Genomic DNA, 22055 nt, shown 5'->3' with positions numbered 1-22055 from the left:
TTATTGGCATGGCTGCCGCGCCGCGCCCTGCCTGCCCGGAACGGGACGTGTGCTCACGTCTGCGGTTTTTGCTCACGGAGCTAATTGCACATATAACTTTTACCAAATTGCGCAATTTACTCTGCATTACCTCTTCAAAATCTGTAAAAGCCATTTTTTACTCGCTAACTGACGAACACCTGATAACGAGATCGTATCGACGGTAATCGTCGGTAATTGAATTCGAAGCTTGACCACATACATTACAGCCGCGACTGCGACGACACGGTCGCAAGACAAAGTTCTTATTTAAACTTTCTCGTTTCAATCTAGTTCATTATCTTTTCTCACGCGATATGAGATAAAACTCGGTTAATCGATCTAATTTATTCAGTACGTACCGCAACCGCACCTATTTATGTTTATCACAAATGAGCGTTTTTACTGATGTTGCCTGATGGGTGAGTGGTGTGAGTGGTGCGACCAGACGCTAGACGGTCAGCGCTCGCACTATGACATACGACGCACCGGACACACTTGTGTGCTCGAGTGCGCTCACACGTGAGGAATGATCATTTGGACGTAGAACAAAATAAAATGGTCAGCGTACACGTTCTCACGATGGCGCTTAAAACGTTCAACATGATAAGATATAAAATGTTGCAACAGCCAAGACCGGTCGACCGCGATTCGGACCTCACTCCGGCCGCGATTAGAAAAGAATAACGATCGAATTTAATGGAAAGAGTATGTTAATCACTGCGGCCCAGAACTCACACAGATCACGCATCTGATAGTAATCAGAAATCACATCGCTCCGATTATTATACCTATTTAAATCTGTTGCTACTCGAAAACATAATTATAATTCTGTAAGGCCATCAACCCGCCTGTTCCCCGTGATTAGTATACAAAGCCATACAGACAGGTACACTGTCTGTATAGCTTTATTCTACCTTTCATATATTTTTATAATATTCTAAAATATGACAGTTTATCATTTGTAAATATTGGTGCTCGAATTTTGACTAATTAGTTGTGAACAGGTCGGTTCCCACGCAAACATTAGCGCTAACAAAATATATTACCTATTTATTTTATTATATGGATTTCTGCTCGAGATCTTATGATTTTTATGGACAAATGATTTATAGCATCGTAAAACAAAAACGCTTATAATTAACCTTATTAACATAATAATATATTTGGTTGCTCGAATAGCCGAACTGCTATCTTTTACCAGTGTCTGAAGCCGTATTCTGAAACATAAATACAGAATCTACAATATTCTTACTCGTTAAAGCCCAGTAAGCAGCACGCATCTATTTCTCCAGAACCGGCTATATAAAATAGAGCTCTTTAGTTAACCGAATATTTGTTCTATAAAAAGGTCTGTCTAATAACTATTAGTGGTGGCAACGATAAATGCTCCTGTGAAGGCTGATGCTGCACTAATTGGTAATCAATTCTATGCGTGGCAGTGCAGCGCGGCTGACAGCGGCGATGGTATCGACTCCGACTCGAGATCCTATCGCAGATGCCTCCGTCCACCAGACACATTATCTCCACATCTCGAAAACTACTCAAGCGCAACTATATTACGTACAAAATTAAGAGGTATTGAGAAATTCGACTCGAGAGATGCACAGTTTAATTAAAAATCTCCAACAACACCGCTGGACATTAATAAGTTACGTTAAATACGGTACGTTTTCTATGACTTTAACTTAAAACTCGTAATGTCCACAGTCTATAAAACGAGAGGAGAATCTATTGAAATAAACCGATCTATAACGGAAGTGAATAACTGATTAAAATGTAAAACAAATCGATATTTCAACGAAACTTATGTTGAGATCAATATGTTGATATAGATGTCGTCCGAAGTGACATAAAAGTGTCATGGCGCCTAATAAGCATGGAAATTGATTTGGGTTGAAATAGTGAGGGAAATAACCGTGTCTTTATGAGATATAATCTGCTTTTATTGATTGTATTGGGATCATCTTATCGTTTAATCTCGTGCCGGTTGTATCTGCAATTCAATGAATGGTGATACACATAATGTGCCGGTGGACCGTTTTACAGAATTCTCGGAATTTGGCCAACCTAATGTTCCACAGTTACAAATGAAACTGACTAATCTGTTATGAAATACGGGGAAATTTCATCGTTGCATAATTTTGTTTCGAAATAAATCCTTGATACAGGAAGTACTTACGGGAACATTATGAAATACATCGAAATATCTGCACCTTGTGATATTATTTCTGTATTAAGAACGTGATGTAAACATAACATGAACAATAAAATCGTAACATGCCTTATTCGTAGAGACATTTACTAAAAATGGAAGGAATGAAACTAGTAACATATATTGATCCACACTAGTCATACAACCATGACCTCTCTTATACATTACATTCACTAGCTACGATATGAATTAAAAATGCAATACACTGATGTGTAAATAATTTATTCCATAACCTATAGTAATGGATGCCAATCGAATGACGTACGATCATTGTTCATTAATGAGAATATAATTGTGTCGTATATAGCCACAGGGACGACTGCATAAAAACGTTTATTTTTATGTCCTCAGCTTTACTTCATCTGGTACAATGTATGTGTTGTCAACAATACCAAATGTTTATCTTAAAAAAATGTATTTTCAATAATACCTGTGATAAACATAATAGTCGGTTCTTATAACTACCTGAAAAAAGTCAAATTGTATCGTAGTTGCAACCTCGATACATATTGCTTTCAGTGTGAATAAAATAAAACCATATCCATAGCGTGATCCATATCTGACATTCGATTTCTCATGCCTCCATATCTTAATCTCAGATAAATTGCAATAAATACTAAAATTCCACGAGAGATAACATTGTACAACATTCTAGTGATCGCAACAAAAGCCTCCCACGTGGGGACTCTACAGACTCTACTTATTGTGTTGTAGACACTGAGTCACGAGCTTTTTGTGGATCTTTGGAACGATTCCGACGTGTTGTCACAGCAAACATTATGGACATGTATGTGCGCCTATACCAACCGAGTGCGTGTTATGAAATGTGCTACATCCCATGTGTGAATGACTCACGGAAAAGGTAAATTACTACAAGGATAATGTTAACTCGTGCTCTTTCTTTAATGCGCGTCTGACGATACAAGAACAATTTTTCGATTTCTTTTGTCGTGAAATCAAAATCACGGAATGTTTACCTGTCTCCATCAACATGAACGTTTTGTATTTGTAAATAATTAAATCTAACATCCGTCGGTATCAAAGACAGATCTCGGTGAACTACTTTATAGTTCGGAGAAGGCTATTTTAATCGACACAGTATTTCCGAAACCGCCGGAATATTTGCCAACTACTTATACCGTTATGCCATAAGACAAATTAATATTCATTTCTATACGATAAGTGGAAGCGGCAGGCTAATACGTGTTACATAAAGTAGAACGGTCGACGTCACTTCATTCATAGATTTGAAGACAAACAACCTCGCCCAGCTCTAGTCAGTGAGCGTATCATTCACAGAGCGCAGCGCTCCGTGCTCAATGAGCCGAGATGCTTGCGACATTGTTGCTCGAACACTCATACATCACTCGCGATGGACGTGCCACTATATCATCACATCGCAGATGGTCTACACATGTACCTACCTAATAAATACATAGGCATTACACATAATTACATTAAACGTGTAGAACGCGGCTAATTGTTATCGATAGCAGCAATTTACCTCAGTCTCGATACCGGCACGAGCCGCAAATTACACAAATATTGGCATTTGTATTTCTACATGAATGACGGCATATTTCTTTTGTGCTATGTTGAGAACGATTTAAAAATAGATTATTTAAAAGGTACACAGACGTTGGAGCAAGTTCCGTTGACTGAGGCGTGTTGACATTATCGAAAGCAAGCTCAAACACGACGATCGGACCTCGGCCCGTGTTTACACATTGTATATTTCGAAAAAAAAAATGTCTTTCGCGAGATTTCCACGAACAGGTCAATGCTGGCCAGATAAATCAAATAATGGCTAAATACTAAGAATAACGTATCACATTCTATTTATTATATTTAGCTTTCTTCATCTGAATATTAACAGGAGCTCTAAATTTACCAATGATTATGTAACAATCAAATGAACATATGAAATTAAATATTATATGAACATTTCACAATGTGAAGAATACTGGCTTTAATTCTTTTAAACCAGAAAATGACGATTTTTATCATTCTCACATCTCGCATCCATCAATGTATTTTATTAGAACGGAGGTCTTATTACGACTTCTTGCCAAACGATGGAGACTATACCTACTGTTATACATAACGCCACAGACTAGTTTTGCGGGTCTATGCATCTTAATAGTGATGGATTATTATTATCTAATAGTTATTCTGACTCTGCATTTACCTCTCCCAATAATTAACTAATAACATAGACTAAAATGCTACCGATTGCAGAGCGCCGTACCACACAAATTACCTATTACCGTAACAAATTATATCGACAAAAAATAGTGGAATACGATTATTAATCGAATCAATTTCACGGGAGTTGTGCGATCGCATATCTATGGTCAATTATGTTCGACCTCCGACTCGGTGTACGGCCGTGTTTAGGTGAATCTGAATGGCAGGCTGGTGTCGCGGTAAAGCTCGTCGGCGCGATGCAGACGCGAGGCGGGTGCGAGGCGGGCGCGAGGCGTCGAGCGATGCTCGCGCGATATGAGCAGTCGCGCCGTGTCGCCGCGACATCGCTAGGCTTCCGTTCCCGCGAGCGACTCCGTGGGAACCGCTTTATTTTCGTATTTAAATTCGACCCTCATTAAACTGGTTTGCTTCAAAATTCGCTGCCTTCTTTCGACGCCTTTTACTCAACTTTTTATGGTTCCGTTCGACATTTACTGTTTGTGATTATTTTTATTTCAAGTCTAGACCGCGTCGCTGAGTAATCGCACAATGAGCTCGCATCGCACATAATGAGAGCGAGCCTCCCTTTTGAGAGCTTCGTATTATCGACAAGCGAAGATAGCTCCGATTCAGGTTTTATTTATTTATTTAAGTAGGTTAAAGATAAGTTCTCATGGGAGACATAAAATGGCAGTCGGTTTGGTGGTTTGTTTTCCCTCAGCGTTATTATTGATAACGTAAACGAATGTCAGATAACACAAAACACATCGGTTTAATATTCCGTAGATAATGTTTAGATTTCATGTTAATTTAATTTGGGCAATATAAATTAATGGATGGAGAGAGAACCAGTTCTCGATCAGTGGCCTGTTGGGAAAAGAAACGTATCGGTGAACCATTATATTTAATTAATACAGGACGATTTATGTAGTAGATACGGTCTCGTGTAATTTTTCTCATAATACCACCACGTAGGTATATCCGAGTACTTTATTATTCACGTTTGAGTTATGGTTATAGTCTTTCCTCGTGGTTGTACTTCGGAATCTTCTAAATTATTTTTTTAAGAAGTACTTTATGTAAATGCGGAGGCACAACAGTTTTTTATCGCATTAACATCGAAAAGTTTGTAATTATTTTGTAATTTAAGCCCCTTACAAATTAAATATAAGTGTAAATATATCCGATAGATATAACTGTGAGAATTTATTGAGCAATATTAATTACTCAATCGTAGTTTCTGTAAACGGAAGCCTTATAGAGGTAATGTAACCTGATACTCCCTCACATAAACATATTACCTCATTCGAGTTTTAAGATAAAATTAACTTTTTGATAGTAAGAGATGTTATCTTAACAGTTAGTAGTTGATTGTCGTCCGATGAATACTTGTATTGATAGCTGGGAATTAATGGCACTATACACTAGATAACATCGCACTTCTGTTTTATTAAAACTATAGCCAGAAGTTTCTAATTTATTTATTTCTCATGTCCCATTCCGACGAGCAATCTAAAAACTATTGAACATACAGTTTTTTGAACCGACATCAAACTTATACATGTGGCCCAGTGATTTGATTCAGAAGCATTGTCCACAATACTATAGACCAGTGGTTCCCAACCAGTGGTCCGTGGAAGTCAAAATATGGTCCGCGAATGATTATAAAATTTAAAATTTTCAGGATGTTGTTTTCATTCTTTTTTAAATATACTTACATAGTGGTCCCTGCTGACAAAAATAATATAAAAGTGGTCCCGGACTAAGAAAAGGTTGGGAACCCCTGCTATAGACTAATCTACATACAAATCACGTGTAACAAATTACTGTCGAAGTATCCAAAATTGGTGTAATACCGTTAACAAGACGGTTTAGTTGTGTAGTCGAAGGTCTCGGTACGCGCATGCGCCGTACCATCACTACGAACAGTACGAAACCTTTACAAAGGCATCGACGCCTCGCGCCGGAAACGTCATTGAAAAGACATAAACGCGACACACTCTATAATATTCCATCGTAATATTATTTCACTTTAAGATACTTAATTGCATTTTTTTGTTTTTATTCTTAAGTATACATTTTTTAAGATATTATTTATCTTCAACGTTAACGTCATAATGTTAAATTATTATTATTAAAACATTAATAATAAAATAGCTGAAGTTTAAAACATATTGCAATTAATAACGAAAAAATATTTTTGATATTAAATTCCCATTTCCATCGTGTAGTTTTTTAAAAATTTGTGGAATTTAAAACAGTGTAATTTTTTATTGCGAACCATCGTTTCTGCATTATCACAACAGTCGCTCCTTTTAAAGAATAAATAAAAAAGACGTCATAACAGTTAGCAAAAGTATCAAATTAATTCACACACATTTCATAATCATTTGTATCATTGAATAAACTTTAAAGAATCTATAATTACGTCAATACAATCAGAGGGTTAGTCTTTTCCCGAAATGCTGCTCACTTCCCCACGATATCACCTTACACCGGATGGTGCGTAACCCTGCAATTCAAGTAAGCTTAAAACCTTAATGAAACAACTAACACGGGATTATACTCCTTACTAACCACACTTAAGTATTACAGTCCTTTAAACGAACACTCACTTAAATATTTTGACCGTACAACTATTTGACTTGAACGAAACATTGGAATTTCAATCTTATGTATGGAGTGTAAGGTGTATTTTTGTCTGTGATGTGTTAAGATCGGATACCGGAAGGACACATTGTATAGGCCTTAGCTACCTGTTGATAATTTCCATTGTGAGTGTGGAACGTGCACAATACTTTGTTGCCAGCGTTAGAAGCTTTTAAAAGCATTCCAATGATGAGTAACACTTCACCGATATGTTTTATCTTTTGCGACAGATAGTATTGTATGAGAAATATTGAAGTGCAAGTAATGAACTCCTGTGAAACAAACTACTATGAATATGAACTGTTTTATGAATTTAGTAGTTGCATATGTAGTAGTACGATTATATTTTCTATCCTTTACTATGTGCAAAAAGCTCGCTTTTACCTTAGCATACACTTTTTTGGATCTTAAGTCTAGAAAGTGGTCATGTTTTGTTCCTTCGTACTGCCAAGACTCCACCTCCTAATTATAAATCGTACATTGAATGAACTCCTAAAGCAAAAATAATTGTTCATTTGTCAGCCATAAATTCGATACCAACGTTAAGTTGTCGAGAGCTGTTAAGGCGGCCCTTTTCAGGCGTCAAGACAACATGCTCTTTAAATGACTATACTTTTGAATTAGCGTCCACTCAATTCATATTTATATCCGCCATTTTTCATGCGCAACGAGCAGCGCATACGCAAATGCAAGCCATTAATAAATTACAGAAACACACATCCACATCTGATCTTTACGTCACCACATTGGTGTGTGTGTGCGTGTGTGCGTGCACTTCCTCTACTGTTATCTGTGTGGGCGTGTGGAGGAGCGTGCGGGGGGCGCGCGGGGCGGCGGGGGGCGCGGGACCACTTCCCGCGTAGCACCTGGCGCTCAGAGGTTACATGCTTCGACGGGATCCCATTGATTTGTGGCGAGATGCACTTCAACTTAATGTACTGATCTGATTTACCCTTTGTTTATGTTCCAACGTTCTTTTTAGCTTGCATTTCACACGATCACCGATGCAAATATGTTAACGCAACGTTTTATAGTTCATAAATATTTTCACAATAGGTTTAGTATTTGAAACGTGATTAAGTCGTTCTGAGAACAAGAGAATCTTTGTGAGCACAAATATTGTAAATACTTGCATATTGTAACGAGTACACGAATAGCGCGCTCGTCGAAGGGCAGAGGTGGACTTTAGAGGCTGTCGAACAACGTCGTGATTCGAGCGACACGTTCAGTTCAAGCCTCGCTGATGACAATACAACCACATCCTCTGTGTGTTTTAGTGAAAGCTGAATGTTGCTTTATTTGTTTTAACCAAACTTTTGAAAGCATGTTGCGTTATTGGAAAACAACAATAATGTTAGCGTAAGGATTATCTAATAAGTGGAAACTGCACACGTCTGAGATTTTCCGAGAAGATGTTGTTTCTTCAGAGCGCAATATCAATGCTTTTAGACCATATTATATTGAACAAAAAAATACACAAAGAACATTTTGACTACGTTATGTCAATAGCATTGGGACATGTAACAACTTCATATTTCATAGCTCAGACACTATCGATAAAAAATAAATATTGTAACTATTAAAATCAAAAGGATCTTAATTGCGCAGAATTAAAACTGGTATAAATGAGAGATCTTTATCTTTTGTATTAAGTGGACGGACGGTAGAACGTTGATGTATGGTTAAGTGACTATTAGACTTTTTGCTGTGGAAACTTTATGTCAATTGAAATAAAAAAATTGTCGGTCGATGTAATTAATAATTGAGTGCTAAAGTCATAAAATCTGGTAACATCGAGAACACAATAGAGCAGCCGACTGAAAATCTGAAGTTTGGTATTATAATTTAACCAAAAAATTTTAAAGTCTTCTATAAACTTCCATCTTGCTATTTGACTTCAGCATAATACACCAAACATTTGTCTAAGAACAGGACGAATGATCGCACCATGGTACTCGATTCGCCGCAAGACTACAACCTGCAATACATTTAAGTTGAGATCACTTCTACCACTTGTATACTTAAGATGATGTCAAAATATTTGTGGTTGGCAAAGGGACTGGTCCACGTGGCCACGGCGAGGCGATGGCCAAACATTGACGGCCGCGCCCAGCAGATAACAATACCGCGAACAATGAGGGACACCCGGCCCTGCCCGACACACCTACATACATCTACTTATTGTACAACCAGCGTAACATACTTCAACACACATTACTACGTACTCAAGACAAATGTTCTAACAAAAGACTGCACCTTTTTTTCTAATTCTTCAGCTTATTAGATACAGCTACTTATTCCCTAAGAAAATTAAAGTCCATAGGTAGATAAAATCCTTAAGTTGATCTTACTCTGGGAACAAAGGTGACCTATGTCAATCCTTGTTTAACCAGTACAATGTTATATAACTGTGTCATAAATATAGGCTGTTGCATCCGAAACAAAATTCTACGTAAGAGGCTTTTTAAGACCTAGTAGTGTCCGTCGCTCTTCATTAAGCGTTGTAACAGGCCTCCTGCATAACATCCTGTCTCAGTTTCATTCATTTGTCATAGTCAAGAATCAATTGAGGTACTCTATGTTACTGACAATTTGCACAGTTTCCTGTCTACCTGCAGGCTACGTCAGAGCATTGCTATGTTTTAATATATACCCTTGATATTTTAACGTAATCATAACACAAAATGTGTTAGCCAATAATGTGCAACACTTTAGTTAATTTGACTACACTTATAGAACTGTATTCGCCGGGAATGCGTCGGCTCTATTATTAACTCCGTGCAAATCTATGAATGAAGACGGTGGACTATGCTTTATGGTGTCACAAAAACCGAGGCCCTTTAGAAAATACTCCCGACGGATACACGGAGCGCAATATTTACTACGCCCCCCCGTCCCTTTCACTTCCTCTACGACGACAACCTGTGTCCGACAGAGACTGCATTACGCAAGCGCTTCGGCGAGAGCGAGACGGCGGATTCATTCATAACCGAGTCCGCCATCCGGTCCGCGTTCTGATCGATCACTTCATCTCCTTCTAACGCACAGTCTCTTGTCGAGTGCGAGCAGGTGGCACCGGATGCTTAACGATGTACCGGAGCTTCGATCGGAAGCTCTACAAAAAAATCTCTTACTCTTTCGCGTCACTCGGAGTCGATCCACATCCCGCGGGATAGTGTATGTAGAGTCGCGAGGCGCCGGAGTGTCGCGTATCGAAACTGCAAGTGTGTCGTGGTAATGTGAAATTAGCTCGTTTAATGAGGGGACAGTCGCAATTGGTGATTTTCGTAAGCTCGCTGGGAGTGAGACGTAGCGAGCTTCGCCCCTCCGCCGAGCGCCCATTCAGCTGCGAGTAGTCGCGCGCCGGCCACAGCGACGCACGCGCGCGCCCTCACACCTTGCCACTCAAACTCTGGATACAACTCCAATTTTGACATGACCGGTTCCGAACACGAACGCTCGCGATCGACCTGTGTTCACATAGTGTTTGCTCACTAGTGATTTCTCTAATTGGTGCTTTTGAGTGAGTGACGCTGGGAATGTACGAGAACTCGGCCTGGACAACTTTACAATGGCCCAAATTGCATTAAATGGGTAATTGGTGTACGTCATTGGATAATGGATTCGGCTCATATACCTAGTACATATTATCTGTCCTTACGGCGGGCGTGGGTCGCAGTGAATTTTGCACTTGACTCCCGGCCCGTCTTTGTTTGATGCCGTTCCATTTAAATATTTAAATTCAACAATGCGATTTCTGTCCTCATGAGATGAATACAAAGCTGTACATTTATAGTATTTATTATTTAAGTACATCATTTGCTGCATGAATATATAGTTTTTATTGTTCAATATCAATTGAGTACAAGCTCAAAATAACCGCGATAACGAGCCTCCATGGCATGTTTTTGTGTTGTGCCTACACAAGTTTCACATGAAAGAAACAATGTATTATCAGTAGATCCTTAACTGAGTTCTGCTCTGTTTATTTATGCAGCAAATTGTGTATTTGTTATAAGCTAACTGAATTACCTATTAATTGGATGATGAAGGTTCATGAAATATTTCACTCGTTAAGATTTTTAATATGTTTATTACACGTTTAAGTTCTGCGAAACGTTAATTTTCCTCATTGTTTTTTACAACATAGGTAGTTTGCAATATAATTATTCAGCTTATGCTGGTTCATTAACTGGCCACATAGCACCTAGGTACTTAAAGAAATGTTTAATGTAAACAAGATCATAAATCACCGTGATTGTAACGAGAAGGCTTTCTACAGTAATTTCTGAGTGGAGACTAGCAATTAAGGCGGCTATTATGGTGGTCCTTATAAATCCTAGTGGGATTTGAGTTAGTCGATTTCCAAGCGTTTTTCCCGCTAACGTAGTTACATAGTGTGAATTCCACGAGGCGTTTTCTCTGCGTTGATGCCGCCATGGGGCAGGTACCGCGCGTTATCAGCCGCCTGCCTCGGCGACCGTGGGAATGAAAGAAGCGTGTTAAACAATAGCGAACAGATAACAACATCGTCAGAACCCATTTGGGGTACCTTTAAGTAATTAGTCGTGTTTTCATTTACGTGCTCAGCCACTAAATTCACTTCGCATTGAAATTGTGCATGATTCAGCGGTTGAGCAGAGACCGACGGTTCACTGATTATGGCGTCGCAGTAGTAACGTTACGAGTCGGCTGTAGCTATTGATAGTAACAAATGAAAGGTTACATTGTACAATAGTGTAACATTCACTCGAACAATTTAAGGCCTTCGCGAATTTACGCCTAAAAAGCGGTCGACTGTTATCCAAACAATTGTTTTTGTTGTCTCATTAATAAATTTGTAATTTAACCAGATGTTTTCAACATGACACATGCTTACCTACCTGATACTATACATAATTTAGGTACTTTCTACATGTACATATTATTATGTACATGATAACTTAACCACTACATTTTACAGATGATTTTTTAATGTAAATGTATTCTTTTAGTTCAAAAATCGTGAACCCCTGTATAATTTCCATTGTCACGGCGTTACCGTGAATTGAGCACACATGTCGTATTTGGACATGGTTTGTGTTTTTCGCTAATTCATAATTAAATTGTTACCTTTTGAAAAGAGTATATACATGCGAGTAAATCAAAACAGTATGGTTTCCGTACAATGGTATTGCCAAGTGGGTGAACATGGGGTGAGCACACATTTGCCTCGACAACGGATACAGGTGTTTATCCGGCCGGCCTACCATACTTGCACTTTTTTAAACTTTTTACCAAAGAAACCTTTCGATGGGCTATTCATATGAAATCAGCGCAAAAACATATGATAGTTTTATTTTAGCAATGTGCAATTTTAAATATTTTATATTCAAATTTGTTAACTCAATGCATATGTACGTTCAAGTTCAACGCAAACAAATGAAACTACTAATAGGTATTGCACAAATGAATCGCGAAAAGTATAAGTAGTTTAGTAGGTAGGTATATCTTGGAAACTCAGGTATAACTATAAATCAGAACTTATTTAGTGGTAACTTTGTTAAATAATAGCTTCCATAAATCACAAAACATTTCGTTCGTGAAATACATTATGAATGCAATAATAAGATAGGAAAATAACATAATAACCTAAAACATTTTCTTCACCTTACATACCATATAACACGAACAAATTGACTCTACTATCAGTTTTCCATTATTAATTAAAAGTGTTTATATCGAGACCTTGACGGAATTAAATTTACAAATAAAAACAAATAAAAAAAATATGTTTCGCGTCTGTTCGTCCACAGAGGTATACGTACGAGCGTCAAATTTTCGCAGCCAGCGAACCGTGCCGCCTGTGACTCACAAAGGAGCGTTAAACTGAACGCTTACATTCAAATTCAAATGGTCCCCTCTATACCAAAAACAAAATGAGCAAATAATTCCAAAATACGCACTCCTCTATTGACATCAATCGTGTAATTCTTTCTTTTTATGATTTTTAGAATACTTATGCACTTTATCGCAGCGATATTCAAGCTAGGAGTAGTTTTAACAATGAAACAATACCTACTTTCTCGTTGGTAGTAATAGAGGCCTGTGATGAATTCTAATGTAAGACATTAGCTATACAAGGTACTCATAAATTTATTGATATGAAAGGTATAATTACTCATAGATTTTCTTGCCTAACTGAGTTTAGTTAGTTCTTTCAGTTTCCATTATCACTAATGATATTTTAAGATTTACTTTAGTAAATGTAATAAGATATATCATAGGTTATTATTAAAAATATAAAGTAGAGTTGTTCCATTAAAACAAACAGTCTCATAGACAGACCTTTGAGCGAATGTTTTAATTAATAGAGGATAATAACAAAGCCATTTATAACTTACACATGTGGACAGTCAATTAGTTAAGTTTTATAATGTCCAAAATTTATCTGTATATTTATGAGGATTGATATTTTTAACAGAAAGTTAACACGATGTTAATAGCCACTAATGCCGTGAGTCGCCGTCTCGTCCCGACCCAATTTTCTGAGTGATGAAATGGAAAACTGAACGAAATAGGGTATCAACATTAACATTAATTCTTCCGTATTTTTGCTTTCAGCGACAGATTAGTTTACGACCCTCGTAACTCTAGCGCTAGTAAAAACTGAATAGAGTTACTCTAATAAAACTACTACTAGCTACCAGTGTCGGCTAATAGCATACAGTTGTCACATGTCAGTAATCTAACAACGTTATAAAACAACAAAAGCATGCCATAGATATGTCAAATTATTTTGTTGAGTACCCGTGCATCTCTTATAGAATAACTAATACAGTTCTTAATTTCTTATGTTTCGAATGTCATAATTTTGTTCCAGTTTAAAAGATAAAGAGAGCTTCTAATTATATTTTATTGACACATGCTTTCTTTATGGCTAATGACTTAATGTAACAGGTAGATGAAAATGATCTCTCATTTTTTTGCAATAGCAACATGCAAATTACTTTGTTTATCATATATGATGTTAACGTGCAAAGTAAATACATATGTCTCCAAACACACGCAAGTACATTGTGTTACATAAAATGGCGGTTGCGACACTGAACTTAACCTTATACCAAATGAATTAACATACAAAAGTACTGAAAATGCATTCATTTGAATGTCTAATGAACGCCTTTATATTTATTTTCCTAAACGAACAGTTCGCGATGTTCATTTGAATTTTTATTACGTACCTAAAAGTTAATTGTGTCGAAGGTTTTTTGTGTCTCGCATTAAGCACAATTTACGATGATATACTTTTCATTTTATGAGTGTGAGCAACATAATGATCGTAGAATAAAATTATGTTACCTAAATGTGTTCAGATTAAATTTATTTTGCTTTTTTCGCATCAGGACACTAAGCAGTAATTTGCATCTTTTTGTTATAACGCAAATTTTCATAATGAAAATTTATTGAACGTTTAGCAATAATCTGTTCATAAAACTGCGGTGGCCATTTTGTCCAGTCATCGAACGGCTATAATGCCGCCCACGTGTTGTAAACAAACATTAAAATTTGAATATGAAACTGAGTTTTCCTCGCGGAGATTTTTCTCGCGAGAGGTGTTGCGCGCACGCGCGGAGGCGTTGGGAGGTGTTCGCCAATCGTCTGCGCGCCGCCCCACGCCTCGCGCCACACGCCCCCGCGCCACCACACACCACACATACCACGCTCTGCAACACTTGTACACAACACGCTGCTGACCAAACGATGGCTAATTTTAAGTCAGTATCCCGAGAAATTATTTTTTTGATAATTAGGAACGCGCCGGAAAATCTCGGCGCTCCGAGCTCCGAGCTCAGGCTGCGCTGCCAAATGCCAACATTCAAAACATTTTTGTCTACAATCTGAAGCAAAACTGTCCAACGTCCGACAGCTGTCACGTTTCTTTAGCTACGAGCCCATAATTTCACATTCCGAATACATTCACTGTGAGTCGTTGCAATAAGTTTTTCCTTAATTAGCATGGAGATTTCTAAATTGGCAAAAAAATATCCCGTCAAGTTTTAAATATCTATGTAGAGAGCTATGTATTGAAGTTTTTCTCGGTCGAACCATGTAAGGAAAAGTCGCTCAATGTTTTTCAATGTGTATGAAGCAATTTTAATCACGTACATAACCAGCATTTATTTATTAGTCTCTGTGCGACACCAATGAACCTCGACATGTAACTATTTGCACAAACTATTATATTCTCTATCTTTGGAATACTCCCAACGTACAAATCTGTATATGACAAAATTCTTCACACTCATTTACACTTACGTCCTTATACGATTGTATCACTTGTCTGTTAAGACTATATCGTGTTATAAACTGCTATTAACATGCGCTGAAAGTCCCGTTACGTAAATAAATCTCTATAACAAAGAACAAAGTTAATGTTTTCTCCTTCCATAGATTACAACAAATATGAATAGATTATAGTTTTTGTTGCTAGCTCTATGTAGTCAAAACAAACATAGATCTCAACAAAAAGTCATACAATATGAGCCGGAGCTGCGAGCGTCGGGCCGTAATAACGTTTTAATTGAACGGTCGGAGGTCAAATCACTTGCGGACCCGCGTGACCCAGCCTCGACACCGCTCCACCCAGAACAAACTGTATTAGTTTGTACCTCGAAACTTGTCCTATTTGCACATTGTGAACAATGCGTGTTACAAACATGTATTTCATTGATCGTATACAAATATTGATTCAGGCTTACACGCTTACAATGTTCGAGTGGTACTAAACACTACTAAACAGCAACATTAAACAAGGAGTGATATAAAAGCTCGCTCACGTTGCGTACAACAAACTGCACAATCTATTGCTATTGTTCACATAAACAAGCCGCCGAATTGTTAGTTATACAAGCTCGCATTGTTCCACATTTGAATCGTGCGTCCCGCGTCACTCGATTCGCCGAAGCATCCATTGTCACCGTGTTTGTTGATGCGCGCGCGATCCGTGCAAAACCGCGCAAAATCTCGCGAATACTTTGGCACAAATCAAAACATGCATTGATACACGCCGCGGGAACAAACCAGTTATCGAATGCATCACAATGTTGCAACTTGCCGAATAAATGCATACCTTATTTCTGTCTAAAAAGCTGTTGAGGCGCAAAACAGAGGTTTTCGAAGGAATAATAAAGACTTGAAGGCCCCATCCGACCCAATATATTGCCGTTACATAATACGATTGAACCCCTGCAGTCATCGTAAATCCACTTAATTTATAAATATTAAAATCTACAACCGAATTAGTGTCTGTCTCTATCCCAAATATGCGGGTGTCCACTTTCAATTAAGATGGGGTCGAAGATGCGACCGTTTGACCGACGGGTCGGCTCGTTCCGCACTACAATAGACTTGACACCTAACACTTAGTGATACATATTTGCTGCATGAACTCTGTGCTCTGGCCAACCATCAATTAGACTCGTGCGACATCTGATTGCTTTGCACATTAGCAGATTTGAGTTATTGGTTAGTTTACTTCTTACTACAATTTCGATAGGTACATATTCAAATAAGCCTAATAAAATATTTATTTCACATAGCACCTGAAAATCAGTATATTACCTACAAACCAATCCATGACATTTAAGCTGAATTATTTTGCGTTTAAATGATTTCTAATAGACATAACTTCATAACTAAATGTCAGAAAATTTGCGCACATTGTGACCTTTAATATTGTAATGAATTGATACAGTTTTCAAGAGCTCTAAATATGTTTTTATTGACCGTGATGATTTCTGCTTAATAGTTCATAACAACAAACAAAAGGAAACCTAATACCAACAGTGGAACGTGATCAAAATGTAATCTAGTAACAAATAAGAGACAAATGTAATGCGGTCGGTGTCATTGAGGCGTGTGGGGTGACAAATTGGGCGCGACAATCGAGTTAGTTGACCCGAGAGCCGAGAGTCGAGCCACTAACAATCTGTGCTGTACACTACACCGCATCATTAACCGCACAGACACACGCACTAACTACACTGTAATAGATACCCTTATCTTACCTCACATCACTTCTACGCTCTCTTGTGCAATTTTTACTTTAAAGTGTTCTTATAGATGTTATCGCTTAGAATAATTAGTTTATGTATATTATTCGCTTGCATAAATTAATGTCATGCTGATTTTCAAATCCATAAATTCTGGTTTAAAATAATTTGTTGGCAAATGAGAAATTACAGAACAAAATTGGAAATGGTTCGATTGGTAATAGGAATCATCTGAAACATTAAATTTGTTATGTCGTGTACGTATGTGTCATGATAATAAAAAAATATAACAAAAGTCAACAATTCAATATGATTGTAAACGCATTGAGAAGTTCAACTAGAATGATCTCTATTAAACATAACTTTTGCTTTACGTCCCTTTGTAGGCAACTGTGCATTATTCGACTATTGTCCTCCAATATTGGCCGAGCGACTAGTCGCATTGAATGCCACTACTTATGATACAAAGGAACGTTCAAACATCAATAAGACTCTCGTTTTTACTGCCTATTGGAATTAATGATCTGTATTCCAGTTAATAGGCGAATAATATGATTTGATTGATTGAATTACAAGGCTAGGCGGTCTAGACTCGTACGAGTATGTAATAATATTCTCATAGCTATTATTATTCAGTTCGACTCCGCTTTAAAATAAAATAAGGCTAATTTTATTCCACTACAATAACACTCAAGAGTTATTTGTCCAATAAAATACACGACCAATATGACAGTTATGTTTCTAAATGTGATTTTGATTAGGGCCAATTCGTCGCCCCCATCGTGACTAAGTAACATAGATTGACTAATACTATGGCTGCTCGTATACATAAACAATATATACAAATAAACGATAACATTTGAATATACCACCTGTGTACCTATTTATCTCGAATATTTATGCGTGTGAAACTTTTTTGCATACTTAAAACTCTTATACAATTTGTGAATCATCATTGTCTTATCTGCATAATCTACAGATAAAAAATAAATTAGTGCCAAAGATAAGCTGACGAAAATTCCTTAAATAAATGTTCTGTAGCGTGTGAACCGATCTTCATTGAAAAGCGCCTTATTATTAGATTAACATTAATCACTTGGAGCTCAACAGTTTTTTAATAACCATACCGACCCCTTTTTCACAGAACATTGTTAATAAAGCGATATGAAGATGTTTGTGGTACTTAACCCTTGGACTTTGTGATGGGGTTTGTTGTACCAAACTCATCAATTCGTGTCGCTTTATTATTATGTTTTATACGCGTTAGGAAAGGCATACATCGCTATTAGAATTATTTAAGAGTATTAAGTAGTTTGTTTATCGATAACGATATTAAATTACTTCTGATGTGGGTTCATGTAAATTGTCTATCAATTATGAATAAATTAATATTCAAACAACCATTTTGAAATTATATTTGATCAGAAAAGGGCTGTTAAAAATAATATTGTATTTTTTCCGTTAGAGCACTCATAGTAAACATTATTGTAATTGTACCCATATCGTGGTCACGCACAACGAAATAAGCATGGCCAATTATGGTTCATTATAACTACCGAATGTTCACTACACGTTCAACAGGTTATACCTACATGAATGTTTTTGTATTTAGGTTCATAAAATATGATATATAAAATATAAGCTATACATCAAAAAGCAAAACATATATTTTTTTCTTAAATTGCCAGAAATATCAATAATATGATATTAGCCGTTTAAATTATAATAGACATAAAATACGACCGAATAAATTAAAGGAAAATTATGCCAAGTGATATAGAGTGTGACACTAAATAGCCACAAAGTTGAGCGAAATTATCTGTCGCGGGCGAGCGGTTTGCGTGAGAACAACCCCGAGCCGCGGGGTTGAACCGAGCGGGCGCGGGCGGGTAGTGAGTGCGGCGGCGAGGGTGGGAACACTCTGGGTAAGTGGGGTACCGGGCCGGAAGTGCCTGCATCGGATCGTTCCGCGCACCTGTGGGAATGTGCACCACTATTCGTGTATCGCTACAACAACCGCGAACAACGCACTCGCCACGGCCGCCTTCGACAATTATCACATACATAACCACTCTATAGTTTATCTCTTCATTATAACGCTGTAACCGTTATTTATAGCTATTGCCGTAGATAAAAACTAACATAGCCATTATTTATTACATACGTATTTACAGCTTTGCTATTCATCTCATACGATAGGATCAGAAAAACGAGTACGAATTCTATATGTTTCTTTAATAGGTGCTGTTATACTATTAAAAGACAATGAGAAGTGATAATAAAATAATGAACATTTTCACCGTTACGTGACAAAAATATAACGTCAAAATGAAAAATAGCGAAGAGTGTTTAGACTGAGAGAGAGACTATTACATAAACGGAAACAGTGTGATATTTATTGATCTTATTTAAAGTTTAAGTAAATAGTGTATAAAAGAACTCTGTAAATATAAACTAAGTGCTGGACAATAACAAACGATATCGGCCTGCTGGCGGGTTGCGATCCAAACTTCAAGAGCCTGCCGCAGACATACATCGAGGCGACGGCGGCCATCGCAGGCATGGGAATCAAAGTCATGATGAAAGCTTTCAATAAGCCAAAAGGTATGTTTACTCATAAACAAACTGACACAAATATTTTTTTTCTTCCTCTTACTAGATTAGCAAATAGTTGAGTAACAAGGGCTAAACTCAGGCACAGCTTTAAAGGAAAGTTGGCCTAAAGTAAAGCAAAGTTTATATTTCAAATAAGTGCTGAAGTCGTGGAAATCGTTATAAAAATGGCGATGTATGATGGTCGTGCGATGCGCGTCGAGCGGTGCTGCGGTGACGCAACTCCGCAACGCTCTCGGTTTCGCGTGCACTTGTCCCGAATGTGAATACGCCGTGACCGAAAGAAAAATATGAAAACGTTCATTTTCTAAATTATTAGCTACGTATAGCATAAGTTTACAGAATATCGACTGGTTGATGTTTGTAATGGCGAAATACGTTGAAATCATGCTCCGCTATATGCAGCAATGATTGTTATAAAACGGCTGTACTAAACATTGTAAATTCATAAATACTAAGCGATGAAGTAAGAAATAGGCACTAAATAAGTATTGTACGTAAATATTTCTTCTTGATATAACATTTATTTATATTAATCTATATTTCGCAGAGTTTATTTTCACAATAATCGGCCTCCACTTATTGACTTGTTGATTGCCAGGAATGCGTATCAGTATTGCTAGGTGCCTAGGTATGCGTAGAAGTTAAATGTTTGTAGTCAAATACTATATCGAATATTTGAAGATTCAACTTTCTTTGATAGAAAATATAGAGCCAAATTAATATTTTCGGCTTATGAAAAAGAGGCGAACCTGTCGCCATGTTGGTATCAAAATTGAAAAATTCAGAATGAAAAGATCTTGACTGAAGAGTGCATGCATAATCGTTTATATCACAGAGGTAATCATACAAATAAATATGAAACATTACAACATTTTCGGATGATATCTTCTTTTACCTGGTGATAATTATATTTGTTCGCCCTTGACCCGAAGAACAAAGGCCTTGAAACCGCTTTATGATATTAAGTGCAAAGTACAATACATAGATATTGCAACATACACAATTTGGTTCAGTATCAATCTATGTGTTTTGTAACATAGTGAGGCGGTGTGGCGTGCGCCGGCGCTGCGGCAGTTAGGGCGTCTGCGCACCGTTGTGCAACGACGCCCATTACCGTAATTATGACTTGCTCCTCGCGCATGCTCTGATGATCTTGAAAGTAAAGACCTTGTCGAGTGCGTGCTCATAACCTGAGAACTGGAAACAATGTTTGTATACAAACTAGCTGCTCGTTAATCGACCCCACAACCGAATAGCTGCACTTGCGAACATACACTGAAACTTTAACTATCGATTAAATCTTTGCAAAAGGCTCGTTGATCAGTGCCGAGAAATAACATACAGAAAAAAGAGTTATTTAAATAAAGCGTGATATCCTCGATATTGACGTCGAGCAAATATACCATATCAACTTCACAAAGCTCCAACCATCAAACCAAATGCTAATTGAATCCAAAAATACATCTAAGTATTTAATTGAATACCATAAACTGAAATAATACCTCTCCACTTCCGCTCAAATATGACGAATAGTGGACATGTTGTGTCATCGTGTGTCCGTGTTGGACGGTGTCCGAGCACCGGACATGTCACCTCGGAGCTAACAAGCTGAACTATGTAACCGGTCGAAATGCAGCAGCTTAGGACTCGGAGGTTTCTCAGGCGACGAACAATGGCGCTATCAATGAGGCAAACAACGAATTTACGACTCAACACATTCTTTGGGCCATAAAAAGTCATAACAATTTACGGGCACAACAAAGAAACAGTGGCATCTAGTACGGGAGCTAATAACGCGGAGAGCAGCAGCGACGCATGCGCGGGGGCGTCCATTCACGCCGCTGATTGGCCCATCCGGTGCGCGCTCAATGAGATGATGCGCGCGCGCTGCTGCCGCTCCACCGCTCCGCACCGCACCGCGCCGCGCCGCCTCTGTCATTGAGCAAAGGTCCGTCGCCTACGTTCGTGATCAACGCAGCCACAGATTACTGAAAGATAAGTGACCATTGTTACACTCTCCATCTCGGAAGGTAACCACGATGAGCTCCTCTGATACGCTACTCGGAATGTTTGAATCGTAGAAAAACATGATGGATTCATAGTTTTACTGTCTACTGTTGATAGAAATCTATCCAGGACTGTTGACCAAGCGCACACGTAAGTGCAGGAGCGGCTGCGTATAACGATTTTAATGTATTAAAAGTACAACCCATACGCAAAACGTTCATTTTCTGCGTGAGTGAGCAGGAAACCGTTTGAACAATAACATTTTACCGCATTATGGCATAACCCTCCTCCACGCTTCAACGAGTGGAAGGGTGACATCGGTAAGCAAA

At 37.9% G+C, this 22055-nt stretch overlaps 1 protein-coding gene across 4 annotated transcripts in view; it reads left to right on the top strand.

Annotated features, from left to right (window-relative positions):
• pnt (ETS transcription factor pointed) overlaps positions 1–22055 on the top strand; it is a 114345-nt gene that overhangs the window by 56224 nt on the left and 36066 nt on the right. Inside the window, exons 1-2 of one of the 4 annotated variants that reach the window (XM_076127193.1) lie at positions 10413–10592; positions 19345–19707. The exons of 1 other annotated variant lie outside the window; for it this stretch is intronic. In XM_076127193.1, coding sequence (XP_075983308.1) covers positions 19665–19707 — 43 coding nt within the window. In that variant the 5' untranslated portion in view covers positions 10413–10592; positions 19345–19664. Of the gene's footprint in view, positions 1–10412; positions 10673–19344; positions 19708–22055 lie in introns of those variants that run through there. 2 more of the 4 variants (XM_076127191.1, XM_076127192.1) reach the window with 2 other exon arrangements.

Source organism: Anticarsia gemmatalis, chromosome 19, assembly GCF_050436995.1.
Source record: "Anticarsia gemmatalis isolate Benzon Research Colony breed Stoneville strain chromosome 19, ilAntGemm2 primary, whole genome shotgun sequence".
NCBI classification, from domain to species: Eukaryota; Metazoa; Arthropoda; class Insecta; order Lepidoptera; family Erebidae; genus Anticarsia; species Anticarsia gemmatalis.
This window is presented reverse-complemented; position numbering and strand designations above follow the sequence as displayed.